General features: G+C 40.0%; 2 protein-coding genes across 11 annotated transcripts in view; one reads left to right on the forward strand and one right to left on the reverse strand.

Moving 5' to 3' along the window:
* The window catches only part of DNAI4 (dynein axonemal intermediate chain 4), a 155667-nt gene extending 149247 nt beyond the window's left edge, over window positions 1-6420 (reverse strand). The window contains exon 1 of the mRNA XM_066376523.1: window positions 6313-6420. Within this exon, the coding sequence (XP_066232620.1) occupies window positions 6313-6359 (47 nt within the window). The 5' untranslated portion in view covers window positions 6360-6420. The remainder of the gene's footprint in view (window positions 1-6312) is intronic.
* Window positions 6421-6450: 30 nt separating this feature from the next.
* The window catches only part of MIER1 (MIER1 transcriptional regulator), a 61344-nt gene continuing 44226 nt past the window's right edge, over window positions 6451-23568 (forward strand). The window contains exons 1-5 of one of the 10 annotated variants that reach the window (XM_066376524.1): window positions 6451-6745; window positions 7900-8000; window positions 10710-10783; window positions 22863-22887; window positions 23021-23057. In XM_066376524.1, the coding sequence (XP_066232621.1) occupies window positions 6451-6745; window positions 7900-8000; window positions 10710-10783; window positions 22863-22887; window positions 23021-23057 (532 nt within the window). Of the gene's footprint in view, window positions 6746-7101; window positions 7201-7899; window positions 8001-10706; window positions 10784-11923; window positions 12182-14413; window positions 14491-22862; window positions 22888-23020; window positions 23058-23568 lie in introns of those variants that run through there. The other 9 variants (XM_066376526.1, XM_066376528.1, XM_066376531.1 and 6 more) reach the window with 9 other exon arrangements.

Genomic DNA, 23568 nt, shown 5'->3' on the forward strand with positions numbered 1-23568 from the left:
GCCTAGCTTTAAAGAAGCCTCCACACTTTTGTGGCTTTTACCTCCCTGAGCATCTCCAGACCCTCATTATGAAGACTGGAGAAAAATTGTCTGATAGCTCCAGCAGGGGGTACAGGCAGTAACCATGTTAAAATATACCCAGAATGTTCAGTTCTACATAACAAAGGCCTGCCCTTAAGGAAAACTAGTTTAACAGAGCCTAACTAAGATATGGCAGATTTTTTGGAACTGTAAGGCTAGAAATTTAAACTAATTATAATTAATAGGTTAATGTATCTAATGGAAAAAGTGGATAACATGCTCCACAGATGAAAATTCTAAAATTCAAAACAAAAGGAACACATAAGTTAGTAAAATAGAGAAACTAATCAGAGAAATGGGATAAAAGCATTGAATTAATTAGTGGTAATTTTTACTATAATGGAAGATTGTCCAATATTGTTAAGCCAAAGGGAAAGACCCCCCTTCCCCCCCAAAATTGAAATAAAAAAGTGGAAAATTGATAAATACATGATTCACAAGATCCTTTCCAAGCCCAGGTTTAAGTCCTAAAAGGAGAAAGATGAGAAATTACATATTAGGTCAAACCACATGAACTTTAGTGTCTGTGAAATTTTGTTTTAGACAACATGGTTAACTCAAAAAGTTCCTATATCCCACCCAATTCTCTCCTTAATCGGTAATCTCCTATGAATTTGTCATTATTTTAAAAATTCCCAAGGGAATTTTTCTAACACTCTCTCAGCTATTATGAGTTGTATGACTTAAAAATTTACATGAATTGAACTTAATTTTACCTTGAGATTTCCATATCTAGATTTAACTACAAAAACCAGATGAGATGAGAGTAACCAGTCACTGAAGCACAAACTCATTCATTCATTTGTTCAGTCAGCAAATATTTATTGAGCACCTTCTTTATTCTAGGCAACAGCACTGAACAACAACAAAATCTCTGCCCTCATGGAGTACCATATTGTAAGGCCAGTGGCCACGGCCACCATCACAGCCGCCTCCTGGCCCATGCAGGTTCGCATTGGATTCGGACAGTCAGTAAAGAAACAATGGAGCCAAAAACTGGTGGGCCATCATCTTTAATCCTAGCTTGCACCCGGCGGGCAAGTAAAAATACACACTGGGCTCCAAAACCCACTCACATTCAGTGCTCACAAAGCTACTGACTTATCCGAGTTTCCTAGAATCAAAGGTTTCTAGCTCACCAGACTTATTCACCTCTGTTCCCCATCTTCTTCCTTCTCCAGCATCAAACTGCACAAACTGGCCTCTCACTCAACACTCCGCCATCTTGGCTGCTTCTCCTGGCCACATGGCCTCTTTCTGCTCTCTGCTCTGCTCTCTCCTCTAATGATAATCTCAGGAACCAAGAGACCCAGCTCCCGTTCTGCCCCCATTTTATAGTATAGCTTCACAACCTTTAATCCAATATACAAAATAGAGAAGTCTCTAATACAAAGTCACTTCTCTGAGGCATGATTGGATTGTACCACTCCACATCAAAATGGGTGGGAAAGGCTTAATCCCAAAACCAAGCCCCAGGCTACAATGATCCCCAACACACATTAATATCACCTGGGCAACGGCCTCCACGTGGGCAATGTCATTTTTAACAAAGTGAGCATAATACATTTTATCTGCCCAACACATATCTTGGGTGAAGATAGGTTAGCAAACAAGTATACCAAGTAACGGTAAGTTTTATGAAGAAAAATAAAGCAATGTTGGGAAGGAGAAAGTATGTATAACCATATATATGTAGAGTGGTTAGCAGATTCTTTGATAAAGTGACATCTAAAGGAAATGAGTGAGTCATGAGATTATCTGGGGATACAGTACTCCAAAAGATAGCAAATACACATACCTTGAAGTGGTAAAATAATGCGCCTAATATTATTATGGAACAATATGAAGTGTAATTAGTTAAAAGAAAAAGTTCAAGGTTATATACTGTAAAGCAACATACGTAGTGAGCTTTCACTCAAGTGAAATGGGAAGCAGAAGAGGGTTTTAAGAAGAGCCACAATGATTTCTATGTTAAGGGTGTAGGCAAGAAGACCATTTATGTAGTTACTGCAGCGTTATAGTGAATTACATTGGATTGGTAGCCTAGATTTATTCTGCAGGTAGAAATTGTAGAATTCACTGACGAAGTGAGATATTAGAGAATTCAAAGGTAACGCCAAGGTTTTTAACTGAGTTAAATGAAAGAGTAGAAATTGCCCCTGACCACAGAGCAAGTTAAAGTTCAGTTTTGGATATAAATTTTGAGGTGCTCATTCACTTCTAAGTCCTGATGTTTGACTTTTTTTTTTTTTTTAAGTGAGAGAAGGGAGATAGCAAGACAGAGTCGTCCATACACCCCTGACCAGGATCCACCCTGGCAACCCAATACTTGAATCAATCGACCATTTTTAGCTCCTAAAGCTGATGCCCTGGGACCAGCTGAGCCAATCTCAGCGACCACAACCAACTCTCAAACCAATTGAGCCATTGGCTGTGGGAAAGGAAGAAGGAGGAGAGGGACAGGGAGAGAGAGAAGCAGATGATTGCTTTTTCCTGTATGCCTTGACTGGGGATTGAACCTGGGACATCAATAGGCCCAGCCAATGTTCTATCCACTGAGCCAACCGGCCAGGGCCTGATGTTTGATTTTTTTTAAAAAAAGGATTTTATCTATTCATTTCGGAGAGCAGAAAGAGAGAGAGAGAGAGAGAGAGAGAGAGAGAGAGAAAACGAGGGGGGAGGAGCAGAAAGCATCAAGTCCCATATTTGCCTTGACCAGTGTAAAGCCAGCAGGCACGGTCAGGGCCACTACCACAGCCGCCCGGCCCATGCAGGTTCGCATTGGATTCGGACAGTCGGTAAAGAAACAGCGGAGCCAAAGACTGATGGGCCATAGCCTTTAATCCTACCTTGCACCCAGCGGGCAAGTAAAAATACACACTGGGCTCCAAAACCCAGTCACACTCAGTGCTCACAAAGCCACTGACTTATCCGAGTTTCCTAGAATCAAAGGTTTCTAGCTCACCAGCCTTCTTCTCCTCAGTTCCCCATCTGCATCTCACTCAGCACTCCGCCATCTTGGCTGCTTCTCCTGGCCTCCTCCACGTGGCCTCCTTTAGCTGCTGGCTCTACTCTCTCCGCTCTCTCATGCTAACCTCAGGAACCAAGAGCACAAACTCTCGTTCCGTCCCCATTTTATAGTGTAGAAATCCAAACCCTTAATCCAATATACATAACAGGGAAGTCTCTAATACAAAGTCACTTCTATGAGGCATGATAGGATTGTACCACCCTACAGCAAAAAGGGTGGGAAAGGCTTAATCCCAAAACCAAGCCCCAGGTTACAATGATCTCCAACACACATTAATATCACCTGGGCGATGGCCTCTTTAGTAAAGTGAGCATAATACATTTTATCTGCCCAACAACCAGGCAAGCCGGGGGTTATGAATCAGCAACCTGTGTTCCAGGTTGATGCCACCACTGGTCAGGTTGATGTTTGTTGGGCAGATAAAATGTATTATGCTCACTTTGTTAAAGATTGTGCTGCCCATGTGAGGCCGTTGCCCAGGTGATATTAATGTGTGTTGGGGATCATTGTAGCCTGGGGCTTGGTTTTGGGATTAAGCCTTTCCCACCCTTTTTGATGTAGGGCGGTACAATCCAATCATGACTCAGAGGAGTGACTTTGTATTAGAGACTTCCCTATTTTGTATATTGGATTAAAGGTTGTGAAGCTACACTATAAAATAGGGGCCGAACGAGAGCTTGCGCTTTCGGTTCCTGGAATAGCATTAGAGAGCAGAGCAGAGAGAGGCCACGTGGAGTAGGCCAGGAGAAGCAGCCAAGATGGCGGAGTGTTGAGTGAGAGGCCAGTTTATGCAGTTTGGAGCTGGAGAAGGAAGGAGATGGGGAACAGAGGAGAATAAGTCTGGTGAGCTAGAAACCTTTGATTCTAGGAAACTCGGATAAGTCAGTAGCTTTGTGAGCACTGAATGTGATTGGGTTTTGGAGCCCAGTGTGTGTTTTTACTTGCCCGCCGGGTGCAAGCTAGGATTAAAGATGATGGCCCACCAGTTTTTGGCTCCATTGTTTCTTTACTGACTGTCCGAATCCAATGCGAACCTGCATGGGCCGAGCGGCTGTGATGGTGGCCCTGGCCACTGGCTTTACAATGTTGATTTTTTAAAAGTCTGTTTTCTTGGCAGAGGTGTTGGCTAGAGATACAAACTTGTGAATCTTCAGTGTATAGGTGATTTTTAACAGAATAATAGTGAAGAGGTTAAAAACTGATCCCAGCAACACTCCAATATTTAGATACAGGAGAAATGAAGTACCAGCAAAGTATTTTGAAAAGCAGTCACAAGCCAAGGGGAGAACTTGGGAAGAGAGATGTCCCAGAAACCAAAGGAAGTGACTGAAAACTTAAGAAGTGATAAACTAGATCAAAGCTGCTGATGGGTGAGTCAAGAATGAAACAAGCATGACCACAAATAAGGCTGGGCAACTATTGTTGTTATTTACCAAAGCTATTTTGCTGGAGTGGTAGGATGGCCAAAATTCTGAGTATTACATCAAAAGATGACGAAAGTTTCTCTCCCAAGAACTTTCAACAAGTTCTGCTAAAGAAAAATTAGCTTAGCTGGAAGAGATTGGAGAGATGTCAAAGTTTGATGTTGGGCAGATAAAATGTATTATGCTCACTTTGTTAAAGATAACACGAGGAGGCCGTCGCCCAGGTGATATTAATGTGTGTTGGGGTGGGCTAAAGGCAGGTAGAATCCTTGTAGCCTGAGGCTTGGTTTTGGGATTAAGCCTTTCCTACCCTTTTTTGATGTAGGGCGGTACAATCCAATCATGCCTCAGAGAGTGACTTTGTATCAGAGACTTCCCTGTTTTGTATATTGGATTAAGGGTTTGGATTTCTACACTATAAAATGGGGATGGAATGAGAGTTTGGGCTCTTGGTTCCTGAGGTTAGCATGAGAGAGCGGAGAGAGTAGAGCCAGCAGCGGAAGGAGGCCACGTGGAGGAGGCTAGGAGAAGCAGCCAAGATGGCGGAGTGCTGAGTGAGATGCCAGTTTGTGTAGAGTTTGTATCTGGGATAAGGAAGGAAATGGAGAACTGAGGAGAAGAAGGCTGGTGAGCTAGAAACCTTTGATTCTAAGAAACTCGGATAAGTCAGTGGCTTTGTGAGCACTGAGTGTGACTGGGTTTTGGAACCCAGTGTATGTTTTTACTTGCCCGCCGGGTGCAAGGTAGGATTAAAGGCTATGGCCCACCAGCTTTTGGCTCCGCTGTTTCTTTGCCGACTGTCCGAATCCAATGCGAACCTGCATGGGCCAGGCTGCTGTGATAGTGGCCCCGGCTCTGGCCGTGACTTCTGGCTTTACATTTGAGAAGAGAGAAGAAAAATGGTCTGGCGGTATGGGAGAGTGTTCTAATTAGGGAACTTTATCAGCATTGCTGGGGCAGCACTAAAGGAACACTTTAGGTTATATGTGAGACTAGTTATTAAAATGGCACTTGTAATTAGGGTTCTCTCCAACGGAGCCTGGGCAGCCACACAATGTGCAAATCACAAATTTACATTCCTCACTCTTTTTTAAAGTTCATCTGAGCAACAGGATATTCTGATCACCATAGCAATGTTCATTCCATCCACAGGTAAAAGAATGGGATCCTACTCCTACAGTGAAAAGATGGTTAAGGATAAATCACACAGCCGTGATTCTCCATCCGGTAAGAGCGAAGAAAACTACAAGTGAGGACGCCAATCAAGAAGCAATACAGAAATACCTTAAATAACAGTTTTGTCAGGTTTTTTATACTTAAAATGGTCATTAGGGCAGAGAACCGGTTGTTAAATTACTTTAATCCCATCACTGAGTAGAAGGTTGTAAGCAGGAAAGTTTTAAGGCAAGATAGTATGAGGAGGAGGCATAAAAGTAACTGCCACTGCAGAGCAAAGTAATGTTTAGTTTGGGGTTCACAGAAGTTGAGAGGATCGAACATATAGGCATAGCGTGGACGCAACTAGCTTGAGATTGCAGACCGAAAAAACGAACGAAGGAGTTCTAGGGAGCTGGTTTTCAACGCAGTGGGTCTTCTCATAGAGCAAGCACAGCAGGGGGGTTGAAAAGGCTGTAGGACGCTAAGGAAGGAGAAACACTACTGCCTGGAAGCTTCGAGGACCGCTGACTCAACCCAGAAGCACCAAGAGATAGGCTCCCATAGGGTTCCCTTCCCAACCCAAGGGTGTAAGATTAAGGTTTTAGCGCCGGAACTTACATTCCGAGGTTCGGCTGCTTACGGCTGCCTACCGGAGAGATGGGCATGGTGGCGACTGGCTGGGAAGTGGTCGACCACCTCTTTCCCTGCCTGCTTCTGGAGTCCCTGTACCCCAATCTCAGGCGTTAACGGCTAGGGATGAAGCACCGGAATGTTTGCCGGGCGTCATGGAGACGGGGAGCCCGGGCTCAACAAGCGGCCGCGCGGTTGGCTGGCGGCTGGCGGCTCAGGAGGAGGGCGGAGGCGGAGGGGAGGGCAGAGGGTTGGTGGAGCAAGAGGAAGCTTGGGGAGACGACTAGAAGAAGGAGGCGGGCGGCCCCGGCCCCAGGCCCCTCCCAGGCTCCGAGTCTCCCCGGCTGCAGGCGGATGGATGGGGCTTCTTCAGGCGGTGGCGGCAGCAGCGAAGGTGGCGGCGGCAGCAGCGGCAGCGGCTGTAAGTGCAGCCTCCGTAGACCACCTATCCTCTCCTAGTCCTCTTCGGGATGAGGGGCTCTCGAGGTGTCCTCGGTCCCCTTTCCTCTCCTTCCCCTCCCCCACCCTGAGCACCGCCCGGAAAATCCTTAACTTCCGGGGAGGGGCCGCGAGAGAACGCTCTGGGCTGGCTTCCCCTCCCAGAGTGGCGCCGGCTACCCAAGGCGCATGCGCAGACCCCCTCCCCCCCCCCCCCCCCCCATTTTGCTTTGGCGGTGGCTGCGGCTCTCTCGGAATCCTTTGCAGAGTGAGTTCGCCTAGTCTTTTTAGCCTCCGCCCCTTTTTTCTGTCGGCCTCGGATCCCGGTAGGGGTGGAGCTCAGCTGACCTGCCCCTTGTGGCTCCGCCTCTTTCGCTCTGTTTCTCGGGGTTCTGTCCTAGCCCCGGGAAGCCCCCTGCTCGCAGTGCAGCCCTTGTGGTGAGCAGGGTCCTGGGCAAACCGGCTGTTTTTGGAGGGAGTATAGGAGGGAAAAGAAATTCGAAGAGGGCATTATTGTGAGGGAACAAGGTCCCCTCAGCTGGTGGGAGGATTCTTGGGGACAGATGTCTCCCTTTGAATGGCCTTGTTCTTCCAGCTTTAGTGTAAAGATCTGCGGGCCTGTTGTAGCTCAGTGTTTTTCAACAGCCAGTCCACAGACCGGTACGAAATTTCTGGTGTACTTGCACCTGCCAGCCAACCCGCGGTTGAAAACCACTGCTGTAGCTCATCAGTGGTCCTTGCTTGCTCTGTGACCTTGAGCGTATCACTACCCCTCTCTGGGCCAAGTCATCCCTAAACTTTCTCAACGCTAAAATTCTTAATTTTGCAGAAAAACTTATGCAGGTACAAGACTGACTGGTCTCCTGAGGCCGTTTAGCCAAGATGACCTGGAGTTGACTGAACCTTCTTTCTTCATTCATGGGTGGAATGAGTTGACCTATTCACTAGGTCGCTTTTATTCTTTTCTATTGGTTAAAAATCGCATGAGTCAAATTCGTTAATGTTTTCAAAAATTGGCATGGGATCCTTGTCCTAATTCCTGGCTTTTTTTTTAAATAGAGACAGGATGAATGGTGAGCTTGTGGTATAATCACCTTTGGTCTAGTTAACTACTGAGGCTCTCTTTCTTTGATCCAGATGGTGTGGTGGCTCGATTCTCCCAGTGCCTGGCTGAGTTTCGGACGTGGTTAAGAACCAACTGGTTGAGGTTCAATGCAGACAAGACGGATGTGATGCTGGTAGGCAGGGGCACACTTGGACATTAAGGGAGGGAAAATCCAAACTCCCTCAAGTAATATAAATATACTGTTCTTACATGTTCCAGTGTTTGAGAACTGCTGATGGGCCAATAATTTCCAAAGTTTGGGTGAGATAAAAATAACATGTCAACAATATAAGAAGTATAAAAATATCAGTGTGCTAATGTGATAAAATAGGGCCACTGGATAAAATTCTTTATGCAAAAGTTACGAAAAGGAAAACCTAAACTGTTCTTTGAAAAACTAAAAGGCTATATGAGTGTTTTGGAATGGCGTTAACAATAAAAATCAAACTAACGTAAAGATAATGATGCTGATTGTCGTATAGTTGAAAGGGTTTCAGATGTAATGCATTACTGCTTTGTAACCTGCATCCTGCCTACTAAAGTAAAGGTAAACTCTCAATTTATCTTAAGTGTCATTTTTAAATAGGTGAACTTTTTTGGTATTGAAGTATTTTCAATCAAATTAGTAGTTATCCATAAATCTTGACCTGCACATTGTGTGTAAGCTGTCACTTTTAAACAGAAATTTTAGGAAATAGTACAAAAATCTCCAAGGGACTCAGGGACTCTGAAAATTGTTAGACATATAATGTTTTTAGGTTTTGAATGTGCTGTATTAATCTGTTTCATTCAAACAGCCCCAGAGACTAAGCTGTTACAAGCGTTTTCTTTGTGCATTTTGAGAGGTACCTTTTTTAGTTGCATAACAGTACATTATACAGTATGGATATATATTACTTATATTGAATCAGGTGTTGGTACTGAATAAAGGGTTATATTTCTTAGGATATGTAGATTGCCAAAGAGGTTTACTTATTGGTTAGTTTAAGGTATTGGCTAAAGTAAAATTGTGACCTTCAAATGCTTTTGTTAACAGCACAATAATTACTCTGAGTGGTTCTTGTGCATGTGTATTTTAGCTTCCATAAAATTGTTTAATTACTTTTTAATGGAGCAGTCAGTAAATTCCTTGAAAATAATTTTCCAATAGCAGTTTTGAGTAGCTTAATGTGGTAAAATTTAATGTTAGTTTCACTAAAAATAAGGAAGCCTTTAGGTGAGGAATGGGAGCTAAAGAGGCATTTATTCAGGCTTTGTATAGTGATTCATTTGTTTGTTTTGGGATATTAGCCACAAACCTCACATAAAATTGGAATTAACCACACTTTTTAGTTTAACTTTAAACATAATTCTACAAATAACATTAACTACCATTTTGAATATCACAGTAATAAACATTATAAACCATAATAATGTTACACAATTCATAGATAATGGTGAATTTTTTTCATGCCTTTAACTCTGTCATGTCCTGCTTTTAGCTCTTCTAGTATCAGTAGGCTTTCAATATTACTTTTTTCTTAATCCAAGTATAAATATTGACTTTGCATTTGAATACCAAGAAGACATGTTGTATTAATCCAAAGGGCTAAAGAACTCAGGGTAATGGATGAAAGTACAAGGAGGTAGACACTTGTTTAATAAAAAGGATGTTCCAAAGATTAGAGCTTTAATTTTTTTGAAAAGAGCAGCTTCTTCATGACACAGTGAGTCACTGGAGGTGTTTAAACATAGGCAGAAAAGCCTGGTACTGAGTGGGGAAACATAGTGAGGGATTCCTACCTAGATAGGGGAGATATTGACAAAGGGCCTCTAAAGTAAGATTCTTTGGCTAATGAAAACTTAAATTTTTACATATTTGATACCAATGAGATAAGCAAAAGTTTTGAAAAAGATTTCACTTTATTTAAGGTGGCTCCTAAAATTTGTAAAAATGAGTATATAACTAGAATAAAATGGGAGTAGAACTGTACTGAATTCAGTAGTCATGTGTTACTGATGACTTACAATATTGGAGCTGTTTCTCTTTACTTTTAGACTCTCTAAACCTAAAAAAATTCACTGAATCTATCTTTATAAAATGGGAAGTAGAAAAATGTAGAGGGAGTTTTTTTCCTCTGTACCCATAAAGCCACTTAAAATTAGTAAAATTAATACACAGTATTAATAAAGATCATTTATCAGTCAGATGGATTCAGACTTTGATTTTCCTGACAATTTCAGAATCCATTTGGTAGGAGGCTGTGATCCCCACCTTTTTTTTTTTTATCACAGTTGGGATTTCTGTTGATGGTTTAACTGAAGAATCAAAGATTGAGTGGGCTTAAGCAAATTATTTCTGAACCTTGCATTTTTGACAACACTTTAAAATTTTCCTTTTGGTAACCAGCCTCATAAATTTCATATATTAGCTTTCATATTTAAATGAAAAATTCTCCTTTATACCCACAGTATTATAAAGCCTGAGTTTCTACCTCGAGGCCCCTTATTACAATATTTTTATCTTTACCCATTTTAAGTCTTTGCACATCCATTGTCTTTACCTTTAGCTGTTTCCATCAAGCATCTCAAAGTGAAAATTATGTGAATATGAACTGACTTTAAAAATCCATTTTTATTTTGAGTCCTAAGGACTAAGGTAATTCAACAGGGTAACTTAGAAGCTATATAAGTATGCTAAAATATGTATTCCTCCAAGGAATCCTGAAGAACACTTTTATATAAGTATTCTAAAAAGTAAAATGAAAATACTGTACAGTATAGTTAATGGTAAAAATTGTTTGTAGATTTGGGAACCTTAAAGTTTTCCTTTCTCTTCTTTCCCTTGCTTTTCTTTCAGTAGAAAATGTGCATCAGATGTTTATGTTTAATTGGTTTACAGACTGTCTGTGGACTCTTTTCCTGTCAGATTACCAGGTAATGTCCTTTCACTTAGCAGCTACTTCATATACCTGTAAATGCACAATTATTGGACATGTTAATGTTGAATCTTTAGTAACAGGGAACTGCTTAACAAAGTCTCTAGACTATTAAGAAAACAGCCTTCCCCATACTACATTTTAAGTATTAATGAAAAATTTTATGTGTGCACATTTATGCAATATATTGTAGTGCTGCCATTACATTATTTGGAGGGAATGAATTTTCGTATTAACTGGTTGATTTTGGTAACTATTTTTAAAATTGCATCAAGAGGAACCCTTGAACATTTGAGAGAAAAACTGTCTTTTTGAAATAAGACGTTTAAACTCCTGGTTTAGTAAAATATGTTAATACATGTTTTAATATCACCTTTGCATTAGCCAGTATCTGCCTTAGTAATGGAAGTAAACATGTTTGTTATTTTGCAGTCATGGGCTCTGGCAATCATCAGAGTTAGCATTAAGGCCCATTGACAGTTCTAAACGGATACATTACAATAAACTTTCAAATTGCAGGCATTGCAAATAAGCAAGTTCTCCCTCCATGCAGTCAAATCAGAGATTATGTCTATCAGAGCGCAGCTTTTGAATATTTCACATTTAAAATTTTTCGCTAGTGCAATCTTCAACCATTACACACTTATGTTGCTACTAGCATCTCAGGTGTGTGAGGAAAAGCAAACGAGATTGGAGGATGGTAGACTACCTAACACAATCCCTTTTCTCATTCTTTGCCCAGACCGCTAAAGTTTTGAGATCCCGAATTTTACATTTCCCATCACAAATCAACCGAGAGAGGAATATTTTATCAAGGGATAACTGCTTTCAAAGCGGACTACTTGCCGTATCGCATCACAGCAACATCCTTTTTCCAGCAAATGCACTTTTAAAAAGGCCTACATGTAAAATATAACATATCTTTTGCCCTGCGATGTGAATGCAAGCCGCGGTTTGTTTGGCACTCTTTGACTTCTCTAGTCCCTAGAGGAGCCCTCTCACCGGGCTGGAGTCGTAGATCTCCTAGGGCCGGGGAGGCTCGCCTGGCTGCCCAGCCCACCTCCCTCCACGCCCACCTTGACTCCTCCCCGTTCGCGCTGCACCGGGGTAGGGCCCCACGGGCCGTGTGCTGTCCCTGTTCCAGCGCGCGCACCGGCCTTTTCCCTCCAGTCCGACTCAGCCGGGTCGCCGCGAGGGGGCGGAGCGGGGTGTGGTGGGCGCGCTGGGGCGGCTCCTGCGCGTTCTCGCCGCCGAGGCAGCAGAGGCAGGAGCAGATAGGCGGTGGCGGCAGCGGTGACTGGAGTCCCGTTGCCGAGTCTCACATCCGGGTTCTGGCCGTGACCCAGCTGCGGCCGCCGTGGAGATGTGACCCATCAGTACGACAAATATGGCGGAGGTAAGGGAGCGAGCTCCCCTCCCCGTCCGGGAGCCGGGTGCCCACGGCCCGGGCCAGGGAGGAGTGGAGTGGGCCTGGCTAGGAGAGGCCCAGCCCTGCCGGCGCCGCTGCCCACCTGTTGTCCGGAACAGGCCGCGCTCCGGGCGGAAGCTTCTCCTGGAACTTAGTTGGGATGGGTGCGGGAGTAGGAAGGAGCGGAGGCGGAGTTGGACTTCGGGGACAGTTTGAAGGGTCGAGTGCTGCGTGCGGGGAGGGACAGGGGCCGTGCGGAGAGGGACAGGGGTCGGAGCGGCCACCGAGCAGGGGCGCCCGTGGCGCAACTTCACCGGCCCGGTGTTGGGGCCGGGAGAGGAGCCGCTGCTTCCTCTTGCGAAGTTTCTTCTCCCTAACGAAATGCTGTTGCGCCCGCCGTCCACCCCCCACTCGCTCGCTGCTGACATCCAGTCTGTGCTGGTGGGGAGAACGTAAGGGGCAGGATGGCCTTTGAGTAACTGTAATTTGCCTGATGGTGTGATAAAATGAACTTAGAGGATTGAGCCTGGCCTTTCGCAATCCAGCCCCTTAGGTTGCGGGAGTGTCACCATTTCTCCGAACTGCTCTGTCCCCTGCCCCCAGGGTAGAACCTGTTTTTCTCTCTACATTTCAACAGAGTTACTTTCTACCCCCACCCCCTTCCCCGTTCCTTCCCTCCCCCTCCACTTTCCTGGCATTCCCTCCCCTATTCCCCCTTTCCAAATCTAGTCTATCCTTGTCTTCTAATTTTTTTTCCTTCCTTGGGGAAGAATTTTACTTTACACTTTTTTAATTAAACGAGTTTCCAAAGTCCCTTTCAGTGATATTTATTACATGTTTGCGCCCCAAGTTGGTGGGCAAGCAACACTTTTGATTAATTTGAATTTAGTGTATGAACTGAAGATAAATTTTGGCGTCTGATTTAAACCCTCAAAAGAATTTTGTTAGTCTTTAGCTTTTAGAGTTTAAGACGTGACAATTTTAGATATTTATGTTTTCTTTGAGTAGAGCCGCTCTTAATGAATGATAAACGTTTCTCTTGTGTGAATTACCATTTTGGCGGTTTCAGAGCACCCAAAAACAGATTCAGGAAGTAGGTAATTCTTTTTACCTTCAGCATTTTTGTCCTTATTTGCTAAATGAAGTCAGTGGTGAGTACTATCATTAAAACCATAATATCTTCTTTTTAAACCTTGGGATACAGAAACATGATTAAATTATAGAAAATATTTATTTAGGGGCCTTTTCGTGTACCTGTTGCGTGGAGGGATTTAACGGTTAAATGTTTTTTGAAGTGGCTCTTTGGGTCCTCCTTCTGCTTGCCTTTTGGAAATTGGCCTTATATATATGTTCTGGAGTATTGCTATTAAAAGAAGATGAAATTTTACTGTAGCAAGACTGTTGGCTGCCAATATTCTTTTTTTAAACATTTAATATTTCTGATCTAAAACTAAGTTTAGTCTTAGATTATTTCCTTCATTTCTTTGCTCTTTGTGGTTAAAGAATTGTATTTCAATTTTACATGAATTGGAGAAAACATAGTACTTTCTATTTTTACTTAAATATGATTGGATTTATTCCATTCAGCCGAAGGAATTTTAGTCCTGGTGAGTCTTAAGTGTTTCTTTCTGTCATGTATAAGAAGGGGAAGAGGCTGTATGTATGTAGCTGGCTTTACATATAGTTTATCAAATAGTCTAGCGGATCACCCTTTCAGTGAATACATCTACTGGATAAGCAGCAATGGGTCTGTCAGAGGTGGTGTGATTTCTTCCCTACTGGTGCAGCTCACAGTGGTTTTAGCTTAAAGTTCTGTTGTCATACTTGAAAGCAAGTATTGTTGAAGGACAATAGCTTAATATGGTGCAACTTAAGTTTAACAAAACTTCACCCAGAAATTGTAATTGCCCAGCACAATGAAAACTCACTGTGTAAATGGAAATACATTAACATTTTATTGTTTCAGAAGTTAAAATGGTTGCATTAATGTAAGAGAGAAAGAGCTGTGTTTTGAGTCACTAATTCTTGCCTAGTATTTTCAGTTGTATATTTTAGCTTTCTTAAAAATTGCATCACTTGAAGAATGGAACTCTAGTTCTGTAGGAATGCATGTATGGTTCAATATCAAAAAGAAAAACCTTTAATTTTTTCCCCAGCACATTTATTTAGTGACGTGGTAGTTTTAAAAATTTATCTTTTATATTCTTCAATTACTTGTAGATGGTTTTCTTTATATGAATTTGAAAGAAGAGTGGAGTGACCTTCATCTGTGTCCTACAAAAAAAAATCTAAAACAGGTGAAGAGGTGAAAAGTATAATTTATAACTTTTCTGATTTCAATATTTTAATAATTAAGGTGATTTTAAGAAATTAGATGAAGGAGAAATGCTTGGTTTTTAAAATACTTTTCCTTGCTTTTATGTGAGCTTTCAGGAGATTCATTTATGGTACAGTTGGTAAAATATATAGTTCAAATGCTACCTAATTTATACCTCTAGTTAAGAAGACTAGGGGATTGAAGCTAACTGGTAAAATAACAGCACAAGGCAACAGTATGCATTTATTCAATAAATCTGAGGGAAAACCGGTTATTGAAAAAGTATAGTATGTCTCCATAGAAAAATGTAAGTATTATGCTTCCTGGGATTTTTTTGTTCTTATTTCCTACATAGTAGAATGACTCTGGGCTTTTTATTTATATATTTATTTATTTTTCTGGAAAAAATATTTAATTCTTGAATACAAATTACTTTAGATATAAATAAAATATACCATTTTTGGTACTTGGTTTGATCATCTCAATCCATAATAGGAAGTATTTATTTAATGATTCTTCAAATTGTGATAACATTAAAAACATTTAATATGCTTGGAAGAAATGGCACATGCTACCTTTTTAAATACTTTTTGGTAATATTTTTCATTGCCCTTAAAGTTATTTATCAACTTTATAAAAGGAGGCTCTTCTAGTCACACTTAAGGAAGGAAATTACAGGGCAGTCACAGTTTTACTTAAAGCGGTGAGAAAGAATAAGGAAGAAATACTGTAGTTAATTCTTTGGATTTTATCAGGAATGTGGTGTAGGGACCTTTGGGAAGGAATTTTGTCTTTTATTTCAGAATTTGTAAACACAAAAGGTACTTTTTCTTTAGGGAGGAAAAAAAGGTCTTGCGCTACACTGTGGCTTTATCTTTTCACCTCGGCAATATTGCTGTTATATAAAGAGAAGAAAATTTAATGGACTTTCTTTTCTGTGTTTATTCTAATATATCTAAAAATTACACATGATCTGTATATTTACTATCGCGTCTATCCATTCGTTTCTTTTAAAAACATACTACTTGTGCCTGACCTGTAGTGGCTCAGTGGATAGAGTGTGGACCTGGAATGCTGAGGTCACTGGTTTCAAACCCAGGACTTGCCTTATCAAGGCACATTATGAGAAGCAATTATGAGTTGATGCTTCCTACTCCCTCCACCTTTCTTTCTCTCTATTCTCTCCAAAATTAATAAGTAAAATCTTGAAAATAATAAAATAAAAACTTCTTGCTTAACATCTTTTGGGTATATTTGGGTATTTGGGTTTTTGTGTTTTTTTGTGTTTTTGTTGTTGTTGTTTTTTTACAGAGAGAGAGAGTCAGAGAGAGGGATAGACAGGATCAGACAGACAGGAACGGAGAGATGAGAAGCATCAATCATCAGTTTTTCATTGCGACACCTTAGTTGTACATTGATTGCTTTCTCATATGTGCCTTGACCATGGGCTTTCAGCAGACCGAGTAACTTCTTGCTCAAGCCAGCAACCTTGGGTCCAAGCTGGTGAATTTTTGCTCAAACCAAATGAGCCCACGCTCAAGTTGGCGACCTTGGGGTCTCAAACCTGGGTCCTCCGCATCCCAGTCCAAGGCTCTGTCCACTGCGCCACCGCCTGGTCAGGCCAGGGGTTTTGGTTTTTAAGTAAAGGGGATTCATCATCTTGACGCTATACTTGATAGTATTAATTCCTATTGTAAACAAAACTTGTTTCACTACAGTGAATTTAGGTTTTAAATAATTCTCCATACTGGTAATGAAATTTATTTTTAGTATTTATATACTTCAGAGCTAGTAAGGATTTTATCAAAAGTAATCAAGAGTACCAATGCATGAGATTTCTTAAAAGCTTAATTTAGAAGAAGTAATAGTCAAAGTCCTTGATGAGATAGGAAAGGTTGGTTGGGAACATATAGAGTGAATAAGTTTTAGGGGATTCTTGTGAGACTAATTTTCTGAAATAAAACATTGCCATTGAAACTTAGCATGCCTTTATGAAAAGTAATTAGCTATATAGAAATTTCTTGTTTGAAGTTCAGGTTAAGTCCCTGTACATTTCAAAAGATTTCCAAATAGTTTCAAAATTCATTTTAGTTAAAGTATCATTTTTTGCTTGGGACCCATTCTGTTTGACTTATTCTATGGCTTAGAAGAATGACTGTTATAATTATACTTATGTAGATGTGAAATTCATAAAGAAGCACCCCCAGAAAGCTTTTTTGCAAATTGAGATCCAGTAGTCCTAGATAAAAAAAAAAATACATTTAGAAGAGTCTGTTAAACATATCCCATTTATTTAGTTATGTGCTCCTTAAGTAGTAGTATGTCTTCTGAGAAATTCATAATAAAAGTTAAAGAGCGTAGATCACAAAGGAATTTGAACTAAACTTGAAGAAATGTAAATCTTAGAGAAAATGAAACTAAGGAAAGAGTTTATGTAATTTGTCATAGGTCATGCAGTTAGTCTGTGGCACAATTAAGGCTAGAACCAGTTTGTGACATAGTTAAGACTAGAGCATAGGCTTCTAAATTCATAGCACTTCATCCTCTAAGTTATTACTACTGTAGTAAATTTGCTAATTTTTACTCCAAGAATTACTTAACCTTTTTATGCTCTAGAATTCCTCAGGGTTACAGCAAAGTTAAGTGATTTATTTTGTATGGAGAAAGAAGGATGGATGAGCCCTGGGCATAGTCCTCCCTGCCTTTTCCACTGTGGAATAGAGCCCTTAGCTCGTTGGCTCCTATCCTCATGCCTGTCTGTGTAAGATTCTCCGATTTATTGATTTAGATTTTTAGTAATTGTTTACATTACTAAGTAGGTGATGGTAATGGTGGACTTGGTTTGAGGGGGAAAATTAATTTAGATAGTTATACTCAATGAAAACATGCTTTTGATTGCCTAGAATTAAAGAATCTAATGATTACTTTGTAGTTTTACTATCTTATTTATTAATAATGGTAACATTCTACATAATTTTTTTTTTTTTTGTATTTTTCTGAAGCTGGAAACTGGAGAGACAGTCAGACAGACTCCCTCATGCGCCCGACCGGGATCCACCCGGCACACCCACCAGGGGCGAGGCTCTGCCCACCAGGGGGCGATTCTCTGCCCCTCCGGGGCTTCGCTCTGCCACTACCAGAGCCAGTCTAGCACCTGGGGCAGAGGCCAAGGAGCCATCCCCAGCGCCCGGGCCATCTTTGCTCCAATGGAGCCTTGGCTGCGGGAGGGGAAGAGAGAGACAGAGAGGAAGGAGGGGGGGGGGGTGGAGAAGCAGATGGGCGCTTCTCCTATGTGCCCTGGCCGGGAATCGAACCCAGGTCCCCCCCGCCAGGCCGATGCTCTACCGCTGAGCCAACCGGCCAGGGCCCATAATTGATTTTTTACTCTCTTCCAGTTTATAGTTTTCTGGGTTATGGGATATTTCTCACTGTGTTCTAGAAAAATAAAAAAAGATGTTAACAGATCTGAGACATTGAATACTTGTTATAACTATTAACAACTTGATTGACTAAATTGTGCGGGTCAAGGTATAAAAATTGCTGTAAAAGTTAATAGAGTTTATTTTTTAAATTCTATTTAGCCTACTCATAGTATGGTGTATGTGTATGTCTGGTGTTGTTTTCCATCTCAAACAATTGTATTTGTACCTAAATGAAAACGAGGTTATTTTTCAAATTTATAGACTTGTAAAGGAAAAAATAGTGGCAAGAACTAGGGTTTTTTTTTTTAATCTAAGAGTAAAGAAAAAAAGTGAAACTGTCTCATAATTCTAGAAGATGATCTCCCACTGACTTTATTAAACTAGTAGTAATGCTTGCAAGTAGTTAGAAATTCCAACAGTACAGAAAGGTTACAAAGTGTGAGGGGGCCTTTTCTCCCCAACCCATTCCCTACTGGCAACTATTGTTAATAGATTCTTGTGTATCCTTTTGGGGAGAAAATTTATGTGTCTTCTATCTAGCCCAATTTACTCTCCTCCTCTACACTTTTGTTTGTATGTATGTATTCAATCAATACAAACACACCTGTCTCATTCTTATTAATGGAGTAATAGTGTTTCATTACTTGGAAGAACTGTATTTCCATTTCTAACTAAATGATGGACTTTATAAAAAAAATTTCTCAGCTTGCTATGAACAACTATGTGGTAATGACCATTATAATACATCTTGGTGTTTTTTATTAGGTATATCAGTAGGGTAAGTTTATTTTGCCAACATGATTTCCATAGGAGTTAAACTAACTCATTTTTACCATAATATATGAGTGTATTTTAAAATACATTTTAATCCCCAATGTAAAAACTTTACTGCTTACATTTTATAATTTGAGCTTTTTCTAAAATATTGTTACAAGTGAGTACCTGTACGGCAGGGGTCGGAAACCTTTTTGGCTGAGAGAGCCATAAATGCCACATATTTTAAAATGTAATTCCGTGAGAGCCATACAACGACCCGTGTACGTTAGGCTTTATCCAAAAAAAATTTGGTGTTGTCCCGGAGGACAGCTGTGATTGGCTCCAGCCACCCGCAACCATGAACACGAGCGATAGGAAATGAATGGATTGTAATACATGAGAATGTTTTATATTTTTAACGTTATTACTTTTTTTTTTTTTTTTTTTTTGTATTTTTCTGAAGCTGGAAACTGGAGAGACAGACTCCCTCATGCGCCCGACCGGGATCCACCCGGCACGCCCACCAGTGGTGAGGCTCTGCCCACCAGGGGGCGATGCTTTGCCCCTCCGGGGCGTCGCTCTGTCAAGACCAGAGCCACTCTAGCGCCTGGGGCAGAGGCCAAGGAGCCATCCCCAGCGCCCAGGCCATCTTTGCTCCAATAGCCTTGGCCACGGGAGGGGAAGAGAGAGACAGAGAGAAAGGAGAGGGGGAGGGGTGGAGAAGCAAATGGGCGCTTCTCCTGTGTGCCCTGGCCAGGAATCGAACCCGGGGCTTCTGCATGCCAGGTCGACGCTCTACCACTGAGCCAACCGGCCAGGGCCTTATTACTTTTTTTATTAAAGAGTTGTCTGTGAGCCAGATGCAGCCATCAAAAGAGCCACATCTGGCTCAGGAGCCATAGGTTCCCCATCCCGGCTATACGGCTTTAGTTTTATTTTATTTTTTCCACATTTCCCCTTTCCAGTTTACTGTAGTCATTAATGATAGATTGTTGCAGTTTTTCTAGAGGGTATTGGTTAGAGGTACAGGTTCCAGTTTCTAAGAAGACTAGATAATAGTCTGACATAACAAATGACAATTTATAGTCACATTTTAACCTTCTTTGAACAGATGAAAACCATTTTAAAAAGAAAAAGAAAGTAAGGGTAAAGAAGAAAGGAAATGAAGAGAATTTTTTTTTCTTTTTATTCAGTGAGAGTAGGAGAGTCAGAGACAGACTTGCCGCATGCGCCCGGAACTGGAATCCACCTGGCAAGCCCACTAAGGAGGCAATGCTCTGCCCACCTGGGGCGTTGCTCCATTGCTCAGCAACTGAACTCTTAGTGCCTGAGGCTGAGGCCATGGAGCCATCCTCAGTTTCTGGGGCCAACTTGCTCCATTCGAGCCATGGCTGTAGGAGAAGAGTGAGAGGCAAGAGTGGGAGGGGTTCCACCTTCTTCACTTACCACAGAACCTTGATCAAATTCACTTTGTCTCCCTGGGTTTGCTAATGTAATAAAATGAGGTAGGCAGGGAAGGTGTTATTGCCAGGTTTATGGTAATGATCAAGTAACTTGATGCACTTGAAAATATATACTACTATATATATTGTAAATGTAAACTAGTTTTGCTGTTTTGAATGCCTAAATAAAGAATGCCTGCATTCCATACTGAAATATCGTGTATTATGATATTAAACTAATGTTTTGAAGGGTAATCATTTTGTTTGTTGGTTGGGCAAAAGTAATGTTTTACAATATAAACAGTTCCCAAAATGCCAGTTTTCTAGCAGCTCCTCTTTATTTATTTTTTAGAATAATCAATCACAGTTTCTTTTTTTAAAAAAATTAAATTTATTTGGTTGACATTGGTTATTGATCCTGTTTTATTCAATTAGAGATATGATTACTTTCAAGAAACTGATGTCATTTCCACACTCCCCAAACCAATACAGTGGAATTTCATTTTGAATATAGAACACTAAAAATGTGTATGTAGACAAACCATCCATCCCTACTTCCCTTCCCCCTGTCCTAATCTAGATATACCATCAGTCAAGTCATGGTTTTGAAACATTCCGTACGTCTGACATAATACAATCATTAATGCTGTCTTTGAATACTAGGTTTTCTACTTTATGCCAGCTATACTCACAAATGCTACCAGTCCTTGAGACATTTGATATCTTAGTGAATGGGAAATAACTTGTGGCCTTTTTCAGAACCTTGAACTGATAACTATTTACTAATAAAGACAACAATCAGTATGGTATTTATTGGCATTTAGTGCTGTTTGAGGCCTTTTACAAACTAAAGTGTACAGACACTATTCACAATTCAGTATATCTCTGTTATTACCAATATCTAACATCAGTGAAAATGTACCATTTATTATTCAGGATAACATTTTTAATCAGAAAGTCTTTTTAATGGAAGACCGTTCAATGGAATAATTATTGGAATGCTCAAAAGAAATTAAATTCTCAGAAAACCATTTATTTTAAGCTCCTAATAGAAAGAAATGCTGGTTTTTCTTTTTTATGCAATATACACCTGTTTCAAAAGTTTACTTAAAAGGAAAAACAGCATTGTAAGGCTACTTACTCTATGGATAGTGAACCTGGGACCAGATGAAAATAGTCGTGAACATTGCTGTAGCCTTGGACAGAGGTTGAGCTTACACTTGGGAAATAAAGTATAATTACATGACATAAAAGCAGGTTAATTCTTTTAAATATTGATTTGCTGAGTAATAATTTGTGTAGTGGTTAAATTCATTTTCAGCCAGAAATGTGTAGCTCTGTCTGAAAGATGCTAAGTAAACTAGACACCCTTTTTATGGCTACCTCAATTCTCTTCTCTCATTCTATTCTTCAGCTTCCCATTAGAGGAACTCAATAAGTAGCACTGTTCTGATGGTTGTGATAGAGTGACTTAAAGATGGTGGCACTTGAAAATAAACAATGCTAAATAGTGTCAGTCTTTTGTTAGAACAAGACAATACTGTAGGCAAGAACCATTCTCTTGTAAGAATTAAAAGGAAAAAAATAAGACCGTTGAGAAAGTGTGCCTCAAAAGAATCCAAGTCACCACATGGAATTTGGAGTGTATACTTTACAATAACATACTCTGGACAGTTTTCAAAATCGAGATTTAACACCTTACAAAAATTTGTCTTAGATGCCCAGCTTTTGAAGTATTGGGCACATTCCTCATTTCTATTTTGTTCTTGCGTTTCAGTGCTATTACCTAAAAGAAAGAAGGAAAGAAAATACTAGAATATATGCTTTCTCTTTGCAAGTGCTTTTGCCCTTGCAGTGTCTCTGCCATCTACTGGGCATGAAATAGACAGCTCTGAATGAATAGGCAAGGTTTTACTTGTAAAGTTTGTCATTTGAAGCATCTTTTGAATTTGTTACTGAATTTATCTTACAGGATTTTATGTTTATACATGACTTGATTATAATTGAGGTGAGATAGAACACAGCCACAAACTCTCAAGTGGTGATACTACTGAAATAAGTTGCTAACAGTTTTATCTTTAAGTTTTCCAGATATATGTGATTAAATTTATGACAGGTTGAATGGTACAATAGGAGTGTTATAATTTAGAGTCTTTGTGGTTTTCTATCAGATAAATAACCTCTCTAGACTTAGCATGAAAGGTTGCTAATTTTGTGATAAATTACAAGTGTATTGTTGGCTAGTAAAGTTAACCTTAATATACTGTTTGATGCTTATGTAACATTTTAATTTTTCCTTTTGCTTGCTTGCAGTATAATTTTTAGCTAAAATAATGTCTTAAATTGTTTCCGCCTCCATTCTCATACACATTTTAAGACAGAGATCAGCTTGATAGAAAACCTTGTACATAGCTTCCATTATTGATAGGCGAGCCTATTTCAGAAAATTTCAAAATTAAAATATATCTCTTCGACAACATGTTATTAGACCTCTATTTGCCTTTAAAAATCTGATTCAATTCTATATTGTTGTCTTTGTTTCTAGACTCAGGAGTGTTTTGAATTTTCTTATATGTTTAAACAAATAGAGAAAGGATTCTATGGGAAGTTTTGTTTTAGACAATTCAGATATTAAAACACTAATTTTTGGTGTCATTAGTAATTGAATAATTTCTGTAATGTTTGTAAAGATTACAAAAATGCTAATTTTTCTTCTTTTCTCCCCTCCTTAGCCATCTGTTGAGTCTTCAAGTCCAGGTAAGTATTTTCTATATTTTTTATAATCTCTATTTGACTAACATTTGTTCTATTAGTTGCATCAAGGGTAGAGGCCTTAGACTATCATCTGACTTACTTTTCTTCTGAATGCTTCTTTTCTCTGGGGAAAAAGAAATGGATGAAATATTTGACTGCCCATGAAAGTACAGGTGAGGCTGCTATGAGTTCAACCTCGTGACTGTTTGTGGGTTCTCTTTGTTTTTTTAATTTCTACGTGTATCTCTTATAGTTCTTAATTGTTATTAGACTTGAAGTATATATGAAGTTTTTAAAAAAGGAATTCTAATAGCTTAGAAATATTTTTCTTGTACAGGACATTGAAAGCATTGTATTTGAGAGAAAAATTGTTTAAACATTTTGTGAAGGAAGGAAAAATAAAATAAGGAAAACACTCAACAAATGAATATTTAGTACTGTAAATTAAGGAGGTTATTTTTACATTTGAATAGGATCAGTTTTTATCCACTGACCATATATCTCTGGATTTTTGTATTCTTCCAATACAATACATATATATTTTTTCTTAACTAATGAGTTGTGATCTTTGGACCAAATCTGGGCCACAAATAAATGTTTTTGTTTGGCCAATATAGTGATCTTAAAATTTTGAATGTTTTATATAAAAATCTATATTTAGGCTTCTCCTGACCAATCACAGGT

The sequence above is a fragment of the Saccopteryx leptura genome, chromosome 3 (assembly GCF_036850995.1).
Source record: "Saccopteryx leptura isolate mSacLep1 chromosome 3, mSacLep1_pri_phased_curated, whole genome shotgun sequence".
NCBI lineage: Eukaryota > Metazoa > Chordata > Mammalia > Chiroptera > Emballonuridae > Saccopteryx > Saccopteryx leptura.